We start from the raw sequence: 16,189 nt of genomic DNA, 5'->3' as shown, positions 1-16,189 counted from the left end.
TCGCTTGAACCCAGGAGGCAGAGGTTGTAGTGAGACAAGATCGCACCACTGCACTCCCGCCTGGGTAACAGAGCAAGATTCTGTCAAAAAAAAAAAAAAAGAAGGTAACAAAACTGACAAAACTCTGGCTAGACTAAGAAAAAAGGGAAGAAGATTTGAATTACTAAAATGAGAAATTCAAAAGGGGTCATTGCTACCAACTTTACAGAAATAAAACTGAGTATATAAAGCATGACCATGAACAATTATATGCCAACAAACTAGATAACCTAGAAGTAAACAAATCCCTAGGAAGATACAAACATCCAAAATTGACTTAAAAAGAAATTAAAAATCTGAATATGCCCACAACAATTAAATAGATTGAATTAGTAATTGCAAAACTTACCATGAAGAAAAGTCCAGGACCAGATGGTTTCACTGGTGAATTCTATCAAATGTTTAAGGAATAATTAACATCAACCCTTCACAAACTTAAATATATATATATAAAGAACAAGACTTCCCAAACCATTTTATGAGGCCAATATTACCCAGACACTAAAACCAGACAAAGACATTATAGAAAAAAGGAACTAAGAAAAAAACTAAGACAAATATCCCTTATAAATATTGACACAAAAACTCTTAATAAAATACTAGCAAACCAAATCCAGTAACATGTAAAACAAATTATACACTATATAACCAAATTAGATCTATCCAGGAATGCTACATTGGTTCACCATCAAGAACCAATTAATGCAATGTACCAAATTAATAGAAAAAAAGCAGAGGGAATCACATGATCATCTCAAAAGACACAAAAAAAGCACTTGAAAAAATCAACATCTTTTTATTATACTAATTAGGAATAAAGGGATAATTCTCCAATCTGACAAAGGGTATCTATAATGGGTATCCACATCATACTTAATGCTGAAAGACCAAAAGTTTTCTCTCTAAGATCACAGGACAAGACAAGGATCTCAGCTCTTATCATTTCTATTCAGCACTTTACTGGAAGTTCTAGGCAGGACAATTAGGCAAGAAAAAAATAATAAAATGTATCCTTGGAAAAGACAAATTAAACTATCTCTATCTACAGATGACATGATATTGGATATAGAAATCCTAAAAACTCCACACATAAAAAAATAGAAGAGTTCAGCAAGATTACAGGATACAAAATCAATATACAAGAATCAATTGCTATTTCTCTACATTAGTAATGAAGAATTCAAAAATAAAACTAAGAAAATAATTGCATTTACAACATAATTAATAAAAATAAAATGCTTAGGAAGAAATTTAACAAAATATGTAAAATAATCAAGACTGTGAGGTACTGGCAGAAAGACAACTAGATCAATGAAATAGAGTTGAGTACGGAAATAAAACCATACACTTTTAGTCAATTAATTTTTGACAGTGGAGCCAAGCCAATTCAATGAAGAAAGAATGATTTATTCAGCAAATGGAACCTGGATAATTGGATATCTATGTGCAAATGAAGGAAGCTTATATCATATTAAAAATTAACACAAAATGGAATAAAAACCTAAATGTAAAAGCTTAAACTATAAAACTCTTAGATGAAAACATGGGTATAAATCTTTGTGACCTTGTATCAGGCAACAGTTGTTTAGCTGTGACACCAAAAGTATAAGCAACTAAAGAAAAGTTAAATAAATTAATTCAACAAAATTAAAGACATTTTGCTTCACAGGACACCATCAAGAAAGTAAAAAGACAACCCACACAATGAAAAAAAAATTGCAAATGATATATCTGATAAGGGATTAGTATCTAGAGCATGCGAAGAACTCGTAACTCAATAAAAAACAAAAACAAAAAAAAATCCTATTTTAAAAATGGACAAAAAACCTGAATAGAAATTTCTCCAAAGAAGATACACAAATGACCAACAAGCATATGAAAAGGTTCTCAACATCATTAGTCATCAAGAAAATACAAATCAAAACCCGAATGAGATACCATTTCACACCTAATAGGATGTTTAACATAAAAAAGACAGAGAGAAATTGAAACTCTCATACATTGCTGGTGGGCATATAAAATGGTAAACACACTTTAGAAAACAGTTGGAAATTCTTCAAAAAATGAAGCACAAGGTGACAATATGACCTAGCAATTCCAATCCTAAATGTGCAACCACGAGAACAAAAAACTTATGTCAGCACAAAAAAACTTGTATACAAATGCTTAAAGCAGCATTATTTATAATAGTCAAAAAGTAAAACCAGTGCAAACACCCATCTGTTTATAAATGCGTAAATGAAAGGTGGCATATCCATACTCTGGAATATTATTTGGCATTTATAAAAGGATTGAAGTATTGCTACATGGTACAACATGGATGAATCTTTAAAACATCATGCTAAGTGAAAATAGACACAAAAGGCCACATATTGTATGATTCCATTTATACAAAATGCCCAGAATAGGCACATCTATAGAGACAGAAAATAGATTACTGGTTTCCAGGAATTGGAAGGTGGTGGAGAAAGGTGGGATAGAGAGCAAAATCTAATGGGTACAGAGCTTCTTTTGGAGGTGATGAAAATGTTCTGGAATAGACAGTGGTGATGGTTGCACAACTTTTTTTTTGAGATGGAGTTTTGCTCTTGTTGCCCAGGCTGGAGTGCAGTGGCGCAATCTCAGCTCACTGCAACCTCTGTCTCCCGCGTTCAAACGATTCTCTTGACTCAGCCTCCCAAGTAGTTGGCACTACAGGCGCCTGCCACCACGCCCAGCTAATTTTTTTGTATTTTTAGTATAGACAGGGTTTCACCATGTTGGCCAGGCTGGTCTCAAACTCCTGACCTCAGGCGACCTGCCCACCTTGGCCTTTCAAAGTGTTGGGATTACAGAAGTGAGCCACCATGCCCAGCCACAACTTTTTAAATATATTAAATGCCACGGAAATGTATACTTTGAAAGGTGATTTTTTTTCATATGTGAATTATCTGTCAATTTAAAAAACAATCAAACCTTCTCTGCACTTCCAGCTATCTCTTTCTCTTTAACATTTCCAGTCAGGTTAATCTAGTATGTGTCTGGGACAAGACACTTGTATTATTCATGCTTCTGCACCTTTAATCTAAGCTAGTCCCAGTCCTCTCTACCTTTTTCCACTCCCTCTCCTCCACCATTTTTCAAAGTCCCAATCAAGTCCCACTTTTTCCAGAACACTCTCCAACCTCAGCTTACTAGTCTGCCAGAGAAGCAATAAGCTCTCTTCGTTTCATTCCTGCTCATCAACACTGTTGAATTTTCTTAAATAAAACTAATGATTCTAACTATAACTGTAACAAAAGCTTTATAATTGCAGATTGGAAATATAGATGAAAATTCTTTCACATATGTTCTCAAAATTATACTGATCACTTGTAAGACTTATATCTAAAACACTTCTTTCTATTATGCCTTCTTTCAGTTAAACATTACTTGAAGAATGAAAAATGTATTATTTTACTTCCAAATAATTACACAAGTACAGCTATGCAAAAACAGTGTTGCATTAAAGATGAGCTACACCGAACTGCTGGTCCATGACATGGATTACAGGACAATATCATCCTACTTATCCTAACAAAAGGATTACCATACCATACAGTGGCTCCTTCAGAGGAATATGAGCGTATACATGAAGTATACTAATACTACCTAATTGTCAAAATTCACGACTATAGAAGCTGACAAAAATCTTATTTTCAATTAGCACACAGTACAAAACCTTTATTTCCACAATATGCCTCAGAGCACTTATTCATTTGTTGTAACACTTAAGAATCTTTTCTCTTTTAAACTTACTCCTGACAAAATTCTTTCTGGCATAAAGGAATTGCACCTTCTTTGTTAATTTTGAGTCATGTTAACTGAATTAATCCCAGTATGTATGCCCTATGGTTATTGTGCATACTGCATGAGAAACCATTAACGGTGCACACAATGACTTTTTGGAGTTGCATTTTATTTGAAGCTATTCTATGTCTTTCAACCTGTGCCACATTTCAATAATGACTATTTATAATTACAGTCATCCCCTTATTTGCTTGGTATTTCATTTTCCTTGCCCTATGGCACCCTACAGTTGAAGGCAAGGAAAACTCTCTGTTGATTAGTTATTTAAGACCAGCAACAATAACTATGCTGGAGAGAAGGCTACTTGGAAAGGATTACATAAGACCTAGCACTCAGCCTCAGACAGAGCAGCAAATTATAAACCCAAGTACTTCGTTGCATGTAACCAAATTGGCTAGTTGAAATGCTAATTGCCTTTCAGCAAAACTGAAGACAGACAGGGGACCTTGTGCTTCTGAGAATGAAATGCATTTTTACTCCACTTCTATACCATTGTCTTGCTGAGAATCATTTGAAATCTATTCATAAAGGTAGCTCTTTCCCTAACCTTTAAAATGTGGGAAATTTATTTGGCCCCTACCAGCACCTCAGACGTGCTGATGTGCCAAGATGCCAACAGATGGTTGGATTAAGGCCACGTTAAGCCCCTAATAAAGTGAAGCATGAAAAATCTCTATGCTCAAATGTATAGTATAAACCAAGAAAATATGCCTAGGGAAAGAAGTTTTGAATAACAAATAGATTTATGAAATTAAAATAACCAGAAAACATAATCTTCAAAACAAATATTTTCAATGTAATTACATCCGAATGCATACAGAAAGAGCTTTCGTCTCTCTCAAAGAGATGCCGCAACTTTTCTTTATGCTTCATAATTTTGTGAGTATTACTTCAAGACTCATTTATGGACAATGATTCCAGCAGCCAATGTTTCCCTTTAATATAAAAGAGGGTCCATTCTAGGTTTTCAGAATCCTGAATAAATGAATGAGAAATGCCCTATCAGCATCTTGCCCTCGCTTTGAGGTAAAGCCAGACTTACGCCTGACTGCACCAGAAAAGGGCCCCATGACCACCTGCCCAGCAGCTGGGGGAGGGACTTGGTCTGGTACATTTTTAAGTGTATAGTGTGTCACAGTAGAATCGGAAAACATAGCCTTTGTATTACCACAGCCGCTTGTGTCTCAGCTCCACCCTTCTCCTCCTCTGCCACACCTCACTCAGGGCAACAGAGCTGGGGTGCTGTGGCTTCATGTGTGGCCTAAGATCATGGCATATTGGAGAACCCTCCATGCATGCCAAAGATGCTCCCTGTGCTCCCAAACCTACCTTGTGAAAGGAAAAAATCAGGCATACAACGTGAGGAAATCAACTTTCTGTACCACTCCATTCTACATGGAGTAGACTCTAGTTTATTAGTAGTATATTTATCTTCATAGCTCAACAAATATCTTTATTTACATAAAGTCTGAACTGCCCAGGAGTAATGGAATACTAAGACTAAATAGAAATTTACCGTAAATGGTTTCAATAAATAATTCAGCTCTCACCCTGATTCGACAGCAGTTAAGAGAAGAAAGACCTCTCCGGCTGGATGTTCACCAAAACCTTTAGACTGGGGAGGTTCTGGTGATTTTTTCATTATTTCTTTACTGTCTGAATTTCCTGCATGACTTTGCATTCAGAAAAAAAGTGATTTCCAAATCAAAAGAACAGAGTGGTGGGGAGGTAAATTGAACTGTGTGTGATACTTAGCTATGTGATTTGTCCCCCCAAAATCAGGGAAATACACATCCAAATCTCTCCATGGTAACACACTGCATTTTATAACCAAATTAAACAATTATCTAAGAAGCTCATTACACTTTGTAAGCATCGTAAATTGTCTAGCTGCCCTCTACATGAAGTGAAAATGGTGATGGCATTGTGCTTCCACTGTATAGATTTTAGACCTGGTGTATAAAACAATGACTTCTCAAAGGCAAATAGGCAACAAAGCAACTTATTCAATATATTAACCATTATGCTAAACCCTATAGATACTATATAAGAGAAATATATAATACAGTCACTGTTTTCAAGGATTTTGCATCCTAATTGGGGCAACCTTGAAATTTTAAATAAAAGTAGGGCAGCAATATAAGAAATGGCATGAGGTGGCATTTGTTTGAGTGACAATAAATCAAACAATTAACGACCAAGTTTACCCATTAGGATACTTCTTACCTAATAGTTTACGAGAATGTATAGGTGACGAAAATATGTGGCCTTAAGTGCGTCTCTTAACTGTTCTAGGTCTGTTACCTCAAATATAAAATAAAGAGGTTGGTTTAGTTTGGCTCCAAGTCTCTTTCCAGTGCTTCAAGATTTCATGTTATGTTCACAGCCTAAGAATTTCAGAACAATGAACGATCACACATTTAATCTAAGATAAAAAGTATTTTTTTTGTGGGTCCTCCCAGGGCATAGATCTCTCTGTCTCAGTTTCTTCATGTGCAAATCAGGATAATACAATTTAATTCATGTTCCAATATAAAATTACACTAATAAAGGGCTTAAGAGAATTCCCGGCATACAATGTATATTCAATAAATGTGACATACTATTATGATTCATCATGGGATATGAACAAAAGAGTTTAGTCACAGCTAATTCTGCTCTGAACACCCTTTCCCCTTGGGTGTAAGCATTTTTGTCTCAAGCATGAGTACCTTCAAGTAGAAAGAGATCTGACATACTTAATACTAGCATTTGCTTAATACTAGCTTCTACCCTCTCACATTTTTTCTAGCAGTTATATTTATTACCCTAAAACCATTTGTGTTACAAATATATCTCACATTATCACTTTCTGAGAATACAACTGGCATTCAATTAATAAATATACAGCATAAATATGTAACTTATTAAGATACAATAAATGGAGACTGATACAGCACTTATATATTTAATGGAATCAAGACTCAGTGTTACATAATTTACCTTTGCCCCATTATGGACTCTTACAGTAGTCCCAGATTACTTCAGTTTATAGGCAATTTTAGCTTTCAATCATCACATTCAGTATAGTATAGGTCCTAAGAGCATTTGGAAAAAATATTTGACCCAGCTCTTATAAACTGGAACTCTGGGCAAGGAGCTTAAACTTTTCATTCTTCAGTATCATTATCTATAATTTGGGATATACTACCATTCAGTTTATGGTGGTATTGTGTTAAATAAGATAACCTATGTAAAGGGTTTCTAAGAATTCACTACATAGCAGGCATTCATTAAGGAGTGACTGCTATATTTATTCATCATGGAAATGAGAAAATGGAGATAGGATTCAGTCGTACTTCAGTTGTACATTTTTAAAGTGTGTGTATCTTGGTTACTTCTTCTAAAAGTAATAATTTGAGAGATATAATATTTTTAGCTGAAATAAACCTTTGCAATCACCTAGTCCAATCACTTTATTTTATAAATGAAGAAACTAATGCCCGGAAGGATGAGTGAAAGTCCAAAGTCATTGTGTGTTAATGGCAGAGCCAGAAAATTATACCTAATCACATATATTTAATATATTTTAACACAGTTCAGAGTATATTTGACATCTCCCTGTAAGCTACATTTTTCTCAAATTATATAGGCGGAATAGTTTGCCACTTACTCTATGAAATTAACCCAGAATAAATTATTGGTGCTCATTTGTATCCCGTCTAAGATATCATTTTTTCTCTTCCTTATGATCTTTTGGGGTTTTTTTGTTGTTGTTGTTGTTGTTTGATCTAATTATTTTGATAAATGACACACAAAGGGAGAAAAAACACTTCAGTAATTTAAAGTAATCATAACTTCAGTAAGAATTTCTAATCATGCTGTATTAGTTAAGGTATATTTTTGACTTTCATCCTAATTCTCAGTAATTATGCATCTTTAAAATTTGATATCAGTTTCTAAAAGAGTGTGCGGCATACTAATAAATACATTACACACATTTTAAAGGCTGTGGATTTTATGAAGTGGGAAAAGTTGGTTTAAAACAAGTTACATTGGATAAGTTAACACACCTTAAAATCAATTTTCCCCTGATGAACACTGCTATAATTTCTTGGTTTTAAGAAAAAATCAATTTTGAGATAGTTTTTAAAATTAAAAATTTATAAGTTTTTAAATATATATACATATACATATTATTATACAGCTCCACGTTAATCCCGAGCTCCCTAAAATCAATATATTTCACTGAAATTCTTCGACGCAGTGGTTATTTTGGAACACAAACAAGTCTCCTTCAGTTTATCTCACCCTTCCCATTATCAGTTATTACCTATGGCGCGCTGTTCTTGGTCGGTTATTTTTCAGCTAGACTTTTTTAAAATCAAAGCTAGGGTTCCGGTTTCAAACAGGCAGAAAAAGAAGAAAGGAAACTCTTCACTCTGCTCATTCACTTCTCACCTTCTTTGAGATCAGACATCTTTGGAAGGGGCGGTAGGGGGTGCAGGAACCTAACGCTCCCTGCAAAGCCGCAGCCTTGGACAGAACCGACGCGGGCAGCTATGCCCCATTACCCGAGGCCGCGGCGCCGGGTGCGCGCCCAGCCTCCCTGCGCCCGGCTGTGGCCCGCCCTCCGCGCCGCCCTCGCCGCCCACCTGCAGCAACAGGTGCTGATGCTGAGGCGCTCCCCTGGGGCACAGCGATGCTCGCAGCACCACCCCTCAGCCATAGCCTACCTGGCCCCAGGAACACCGACATCCGCGCGCTCCCGGCGGTCACCGCCGGCCCTCCACACACCCTCGCTCTGCCTCTGACTCCCGTCCGTACTCCTTGCCCAGGCTGCTGATTCTTAGTCCCACTACCCGATCAGGAGGAGGGCTCCATCCTCCTCCCCTTTCTCCCCCTCCCTTGCCTCCTCCCTCTGCTCCAATAGGACCCATGGCTCCCGGGGCAGCGCTCACCTGACCAGCGGAGCGGGGGTGGCCGCCCCCGGCAGCGCACACTGCTCTGCGCAGCGGGCAGCCAGGTCCGCGCTCCGGCGTCGGGAACACCCTGCCTTGGCCATCCCTAATGGACTCTTCCAGCAGCGAGGCGCCTAAGCTGACCTGCCTGGGCTTAGGAGCGCGCGAGTCTTGCCTCTGCCTGCGCGTCCCAGTCTAAGTGCGCGGTCAGCGCTTTCTAATCGTCTCCTTTGGCTAAACTTTCTAGTCGCCCCCTTGGGCACAAGGAACTCACCATGGACAGCGGTGCACACCGCCCTGGGTACTCCACTGTAAGCAATTCCTAGTTTTCTTTCAGGGAAGAAAACCCATTTACTGGGTCTTTTTCCGTTCCTAACAGAATGTTTCTTTTCATGTTGACCGAAGCACTCCCTAAGTTTACCCCATAAGAATTTGATCATAAATTGATGAAATATTAGAAAGGAAGGATCTACCCTTAACTGAACTTACAAGGCAGGGATTGAGGTCAACATCTGGGATAAATTGTCTGTCTCCTCATTTATAAAATAGGATTATTAATTACTAACTCATAAGGCTGTTAGGAGTAGATGAATGAGACTGTGTGTGAAGTGCAACTCTTTACAGTACACCTGGCACGTGGTAAACCCTCGGCAAATGTTGCTTATCTTTCCCAGTACACGAAAGTAAAGGCCCAGTGTCAGACCATACCATCAGCAATGTGCACATCCGCGCCTGCACCAGAGATTTTTAAAGCAAATGCAGCATTATTAGAATCACGGAAGTTTCAAACGGAGCAAAGAGAAAGATTAGCACTCCCACAGCAACTCACCGCTTTTTATAAAAAAAAAAAAAATGAGTTCTCAGCCTCCTCATTTTAAATGCAGCTCACACAAGTACCCTTCCTAATTGGAATAGGAATAACTAGATACTTTGTGTTACATACTGCCGTCCAGGGGCACTAATTTAGCGTTATTATGAGCTGTTGCTGAGGCACCTCCTCTGAAAGCTGCAATACTCAACAAACAGCTGGGTATCAAACGGCAAGTTTGTTCAGACTAAATGATTCTTATACAGAAACCGTGTGGGAATGCAAATGACATATCAAGGCGCTGCAAATGGTGGGGAGAATAGCAACCTAGGTGATCCAGGAGATTGAACAGCTTTCCTGTGAGGCTCAACAACAAAGGTCGGACCTGGTTCTGGAAGCTTTAAATCCACGAGCATATTAACAGAGTAGACACAGACAGACAGGCTTACTAAATCCTGCCATATATGAACGGTAACTTCAAAGCAACTTAAAGTGAAAACTGTGAATCAATTATCCATGTAGTCACATGTAAAACAGAAAACAGTAACAGAAAAATGTTTTCTTCCTCATTATTTAAAACGTCTTACTAAAATGTATATTCAACCCACAGTGTTGTTTTATTAGCATTTGTAAAGGCTTTATTTGTGGCTAAATATTGATTAAGACCCTGGCAAAGTCAAGGTCTACGAACCAAATATTCCATCTTAATTTTTGTTTCACCAAGTCCCATGATTAAACACATTCCCCACAACTGGACTTACTCAGCTTGCATATTTACTTTGTGTATGGCATTACCCTAGGCACTGTGATGAGTAAATGAAAATTTACACCCTCACCCATCTAGTACCACTTTCCCTCCATTTCACTGTATTCCTATCACACTGACGCTTCTTTCTTTGTCTCAAACACAGCAAAATCATTCCTGCCTCCAAGGCTTTGCACAAGCTTTTTCCTCTGCCAGGCACACTGCTTCTGCAAAGCTTCATATGGCTGGCTCTTTCTATCATAGACCTCATTTGAGGGGTAGCTCAACTATCTCTTCCTTGGAAGCACCTGCCCTGATAACTTTCACCACCACTCTCAGCCACTACCCTCTTCTATTTAATTTCTATAATTTATCCCTAATAAATATCCCATTTACTTATTAAGATATTTAGGTGTTTTTGTCTCCACATAAAAATGAAAGCTCTATGGGGGTAGCTTGCGTATCTCCCTCATTTGCTGCTCTATACTCAGTAGCTAGAATAGTCTCTGGGATATAGTAGAAACTCAGTACATGAAGGAAGGAAGGAAAGAAGGAAGGGAGGGAGGGAAAAGGTAAGGAAGGAGGGAGGGATGGAAAGAAGGAAAGGGAAGGAAGGAAGGAAGGAAGGAAGGAAGGAAGGAAGGAAGGAAGGAAGGGAAGGACCTGAAAGCCTGTCATATTAAAAAGTTTCCCAGAGCTCATTTTTCATTTCTTTATATTTCACAATCCAACCTTACAAAACATATGACTTGATCCCATGTAAAATACAAATATGCCTGAATCAGAGATACTTTAAACCTCATCCATCATTACAACTTAGAGATCCTTTGTTCTTCAAAGGCTTTGATTTAAAAAGAAAGAAAGAAAAAAAGAAAGAAAGGAAAAGCATTACTAGGCACCTGGAGGTGGGAGGTGTCAGGTGCCACTGAGAGATAAGGGTGTTGAAAGGAACGCTGAAGGTTCTAAAGACAAAGCCCAATTCCCAATTCTGCCTAAAAGCAACATTGGTAGAATGTAAGCTTTTCTCCTACAGTAATCTTCATCAAAATCAACCCAATAGCTCCAAATTTCACACAGTAAAGAGAAACTGGTTTTCTTAAACCCAATAAGTACTGATGTCATACAATTTTCCTTCCTATTCCAATTTAATTAGTCTTGCATACTAAGTAAACCTTATAAATCTTCTGAAAAGATCTTTTTATTCCCTTGAAAATGGTATTTTTCATATCCTAGGTTTCACATATCTAAGTTTAGGCATGCGTAAAGGAATTTCACCAAAGCAGCAAAATCGAGCTTAGGCAATATCTACTCCCTCTTACCCCCCAAAAGTAAAAGTAGGGTAATACTTTGAGAGTACCCAAATCTGCCTCTCAAAGGCTTTTTCTGTTTGGGCCCTAGGTCCCAGATAGGAAAAGAAAAAGTAGGGATTGTCAGGAGCCACGGACTTGAACTCCTCTTTCTCTCCCCACTCTTAAGTTCAGACCCACCTAGAATCTAAAGATAAAATAAGGCACCCAGTCACCTCAACAGTCCCCCACCCCCACTGTATTTGCACACTAATATATAGTAACATTCTCCATAGATTTTAGTGTTTATCATTTTAGAGCTCTATAATTGTCTTCATCCATTTTTGCATTGCTTTAAAGGAATACCTGAGGCTGGATAATTAATAAAGAAAAGAGGTTTATTTGGCTCACAGTTCTGCAGGCTGTACAAGAAGCATCGTACCAGAATCTGCTTCTGGTGAGGGCTTCAGGTGCTTCCACTCATGGTGGAAGGTAAAGCAGAGTTGGCAAGTGCAGAACTCATATAACAAGAGAGGAAGCCAGAGAGAGAACCGGGAAGTACCAGGTTCTTTTTAACAACCAGTTATCTCGGCAACTAATAGAGCAAGAATTCACTCATGGACAGCACCAAGCTATTCATGAAGGATCCACCTCCTGGTGGATCCAAATACCTCCCATTAGGCCCCACCTCCAACACTGGGGATTGGACTTCAACATGAGGTTTGGAGGGGTCAAATGTCCAAACTATAGCAATAATGAAAAAACAAACAGAACTTAAATCCAAGTTATCTCAAAGAGTCAGGCACATAAATAGGCTCTTAACATTCTTTGAATGAGTAATATGACTGGGCAAATAAGCAAGAAGCAGGCCCCACTGTCAGAACCTGATTCAGAATTTGTGAGTCAAAGGAAAGAATTTCCTGTCCCAAAGGGATCAGAGAATCCATTTAACAACTAAGACTACTTTCAGCCTGAGAATCTGCTCCAGTGTCAGAAAAAGATGAATATTCTTGGGCCTTTTGGAAATAAAAAAACTCCGAAAGTCTGAGGAAGTTCCTAAACAGTCTTTCACACAGAGCTATGTGTTGGTACTGCCACTTACTCAGACACTCTGCTCCAAACTGATTGTCATTTAATTGATCTCTTGCTTAATAATACTTAATAACCTACTGCCTCTAAGCTGCCAGACCTTGCTTTTCCTCTTCTTCCAATAGTATCATAATCCAGCTAGCTGCAATGCATATTTTAAATGAGTACCTATTTATTCAGAAGCATCATTAGACACTCAGAATATGAACATGAGCAAAATATGATATCTGCCTTCATCTAGTCCACTTCAAGTAGAAGAAAGAAGACACAAATTCAAAGTACAACGTGAACAGTTCTATCAGAGATAGACAAGGAAAGATGGTTCAAAGAAAGGAGGGAAGAGATTACTTGTTTGAATCAAGATGACTTCCCTCTTGGCTCAGAGAGAACTCTCACACCCACTCTGTTTCAGCTCCCGGACTTACTGTTATCCTTCTGACAGAACAGCCAGGTGCTCCCAGTCACCTCTACCTGTAGGACCTGGGTTAGCCATGCTATAACTGAGCCAGCAGGAAACAAGTAAAAACAGTTTTAAACCTCTATGCTTAGCCATCAGGAAACCTTTAATATAAAGAGCCAGATAATAAGTATTTCAGTTCAGTTTCATAGGCCACATAGTCTCTGTGGCAACTACTCAGCCTTGTCATTCATTGTAGTGTGAATGGATCCAAAAACAATAGGTAAACATATGAGCCTGGCTGTGTGCTAATAAAACATCTACAAAAGTGGTAGTCAGAAAGGGCATAAGGGTCATAGTGTACCAATGCCTACTCTATGCAGAAGCAAAAATTACTTAATTATCAAATCCTTTTTTGATACTGGTGTCTGTCCTAAATTGACTAACTCATTCGACAAACATTTACTAAGTGCCAATATTGCATAATGCCTCAGAGATGTAAAGGTGAATAAGGACATGGTCCCAGGCCACAAGAAGCTTTCTGTAGCAGAATTTGCTGGCTTGTCCCACAAGGTTCCTCTGTGTGTTACATGTTAAATATATTCTATCTCTGATTCTTTGCAAAAAAAAAAAAAAAAAAAAAAATCTGCACTGTTCTGTTCTAGGTCCTCATTTTTGTAATCTTCTGTTTCTTCTTTCTCTGCCTAGTTTCTGATCAATAACCTGCTATACGTCAAGATTCTGACTCTCAAACCTGCTATACGTCCAGATTCTGGTTAACTTCTTGCTTGATGTGATCTAAAATTCTGACTCTTGCCAAATTTCTCATTCTCAACCTCTAAAAAAATTCCAACAAGTATGCTCAGCATCTGCACCCACTGATACTTCGTGTCCAACTGCTATGAACATTGTATGATATTATAAACCAATGCATTAAATGAGCCATCTTCTGCTCCCCTGGAACTGATTAGGTACAAGCTGGGACCAAAGAAACAAGTACATGACTTCTAAAGAAATCTGCCAACCATTGGGAACAGAATCTGCTTCCAGAGCTTTCTTAGAGGTGAAAGGATTGAATATAGGACAATTACCTGCCTCTGTGTCCGGAATTGGTGGGTTCTTGGTCTCACTGACTTCAAGAATGAAGCCGCGGACCCTCGTGGTGAGTGTTACGGTTCTTTTTTTTTTTTTTTTTTTGAGAGGGAGTCTCGCTCCTTCGCCCAGGCTGGAGTGCAGTGGCGCAATCTCGGCTCACTGCAAGCTCCGCCTCCCGGGTTCACGCCATTCTCCTGCCTCAGCCTCTCCGAGTAGCTGGGACTACAGGCGCCCGCCACAACGCCCGGCTAATTTTTTTTTTTGTATTTTTAGTAGAGACGGGGCAGTTCTTGAAGGTGGCGTGTCCGGAGTTTGTTCCCTCTGATGTTTGGATGTGTTCAGAGTTTCTTCCTTCTGGTGGGTTGGTGGTCTCGCTGGCTCAGGAGTGAAGCTGCAGGCCTTGGCAGTGAGTATTACAGCTCTTAAGGTGGCGCGTCTGGAGTTGTTCCGTTCCTCCTGGTGGGTTCGTGGTCTCACTGGCTTCGGGAGTGAAACTTCAGAACTTCGCAGTGAGTGTTACAGCTCATAAAGGCAGTGTGGACCCAAAGAGCGAGCAGCAACAAGATTTATTGCAAAGAGCAAAAGAACAGAGCTTCCACCGTGTGGAAGGGGACCCACACGGGTTGCCACTCCTGGCTTCACAGCCTGCTTTTATTCTCTTATCTGGCCCCACCCACATCCTGCTGATTGGTCCATTTTACAGAGAGCTGATTGGTCCATGTTGACAGGGTGCTGATTGGTGCATTTACAATCCCTGAGCTAGACACAAAAGTTCTCTACCTCCCCACTAGATTAGCTAGATACAGAGTGTCCATTGGTGTATTTACAAACCCTGAGCTAGATACAGAGTGCCGATTGGTGCATTCACAATCTGTTAGCTAGACAAGTCCCCACCAGATTAGCTGGATACAGAGTGCCAACTGGTGCATCCACAACCCCCCTCACCCACCCCCCACCCCCCCACCCCCACCCTCCCCACCCCCTGCCCCAAGCTAGACATAGGTGCTGATTGGTGTGTTTACAAACCTTGAGCTACATATAGAGTGCTGACTGGTGTATTCACAATCCCTTAGCTAGACATAAAGATTCTCCAAGTCCCCGCCAGATTAGCTAGATACAGAGTGCCGACTGGTGCATCCACAAACCTGGAGCTAGACACAGGGTGCTGATTGCTGTGTTCACAAAGCTTGAGTTAGACACAGAGTGCTGATTGGTGCACTCACAATCCCTTAGCTAGACACAAAGGTTCTCCAAGTCCCCACTAGACTCAGGAGCCCAGCTGGCCTCACCCCGTGGATCTCCCACCAGGGCCACAGGTGGAGCTGCCCGCCAGTCCCACGCCGTGCACTCGCACTCCTCAGCCCTTGGGCGGTCAATGGGACCAGGCACCGTGGAGCAGGAGGCGGCGCTCCTCTGGGAGGCTCAGGCTGCACAGGAGCCCACGGCGGTGGGGGTAGACTGAGGCATGGCAGGTTGCAGGTCCCGAGCTCTGCCTCCCGGGGAGGCAGCTAAGGCCTGGTGAGAAATCGAGCGCAGCGCCGATGGCCCAGGTGCTAAGCCCCTCACTGCCCAGGGCTTGCGGGCCGGCCAGCTGCTCCGAGTGCGGGCCCACGGAGCCCACGCCCACCCGGAACTTGCACTGGTCCGCAAGCGCTTCGAGCAGCCTCGGTACCCACCCACGCTTCTCCCTCCAAACCTCCCTGTAAGCTGAGGGAGCCGGCTCTGGCCTTGGCCAGCCCAGAAAGGGGCTCCCACGGTGCAGTGGTGGGCTGAAGGGCTCCTCAAGCGTGGCCAGAGTGGGCGCCAAGGCCGAGGAGGTGCCCAGAGTGAGCAAGGGCTGTGAGGGCTGCCAGCACGCTGTCACTTCTCACCTCCATTGTCACCCCAAGGAGAAGGGAAAAAGGAAAGAGGCAGTCCTAAGTAGTTAGCCTAGTGGGGAGGTTCTGGCTTTTCTCTCTTGTC

General features: G+C 40.4%; 1 protein-coding gene across 1 annotated transcript in view; it reads right to left on the bottom strand.

Annotated features, from left to right (window-relative positions):
• Window positions 1–8,692, bottom strand: part of ADGRV1 (adhesion G protein-coupled receptor V1) — a 602,359-nt gene extending 593,667 nt beyond the window's left edge. Inside the window, exon 1 of the mRNA XM_003261601.2 lies at window positions 8,583–8,692. Coding sequence (XP_003261649.2) covers window positions 8,583–8,604 — 22 coding nt within the window. The 5' untranslated portion in view covers window positions 8,605–8,692. The remainder of the gene's footprint in view (window positions 1–8,582) is intronic.
• Between the last annotated feature and the right edge of the window lie 7,497 nt (window positions 8,693–16,189).

Source organism: Nomascus leucogenys, chromosome 2 (assembly GCF_006542625.1).
Source record: "Nomascus leucogenys isolate Asia chromosome 2, Asia_NLE_v1, whole genome shotgun sequence".
NCBI lineage: Eukaryota > Metazoa > Chordata > Mammalia > Primates > Hylobatidae > Nomascus > Nomascus leucogenys.
This window is presented reverse-complemented; position numbering and strand designations above follow the sequence as displayed.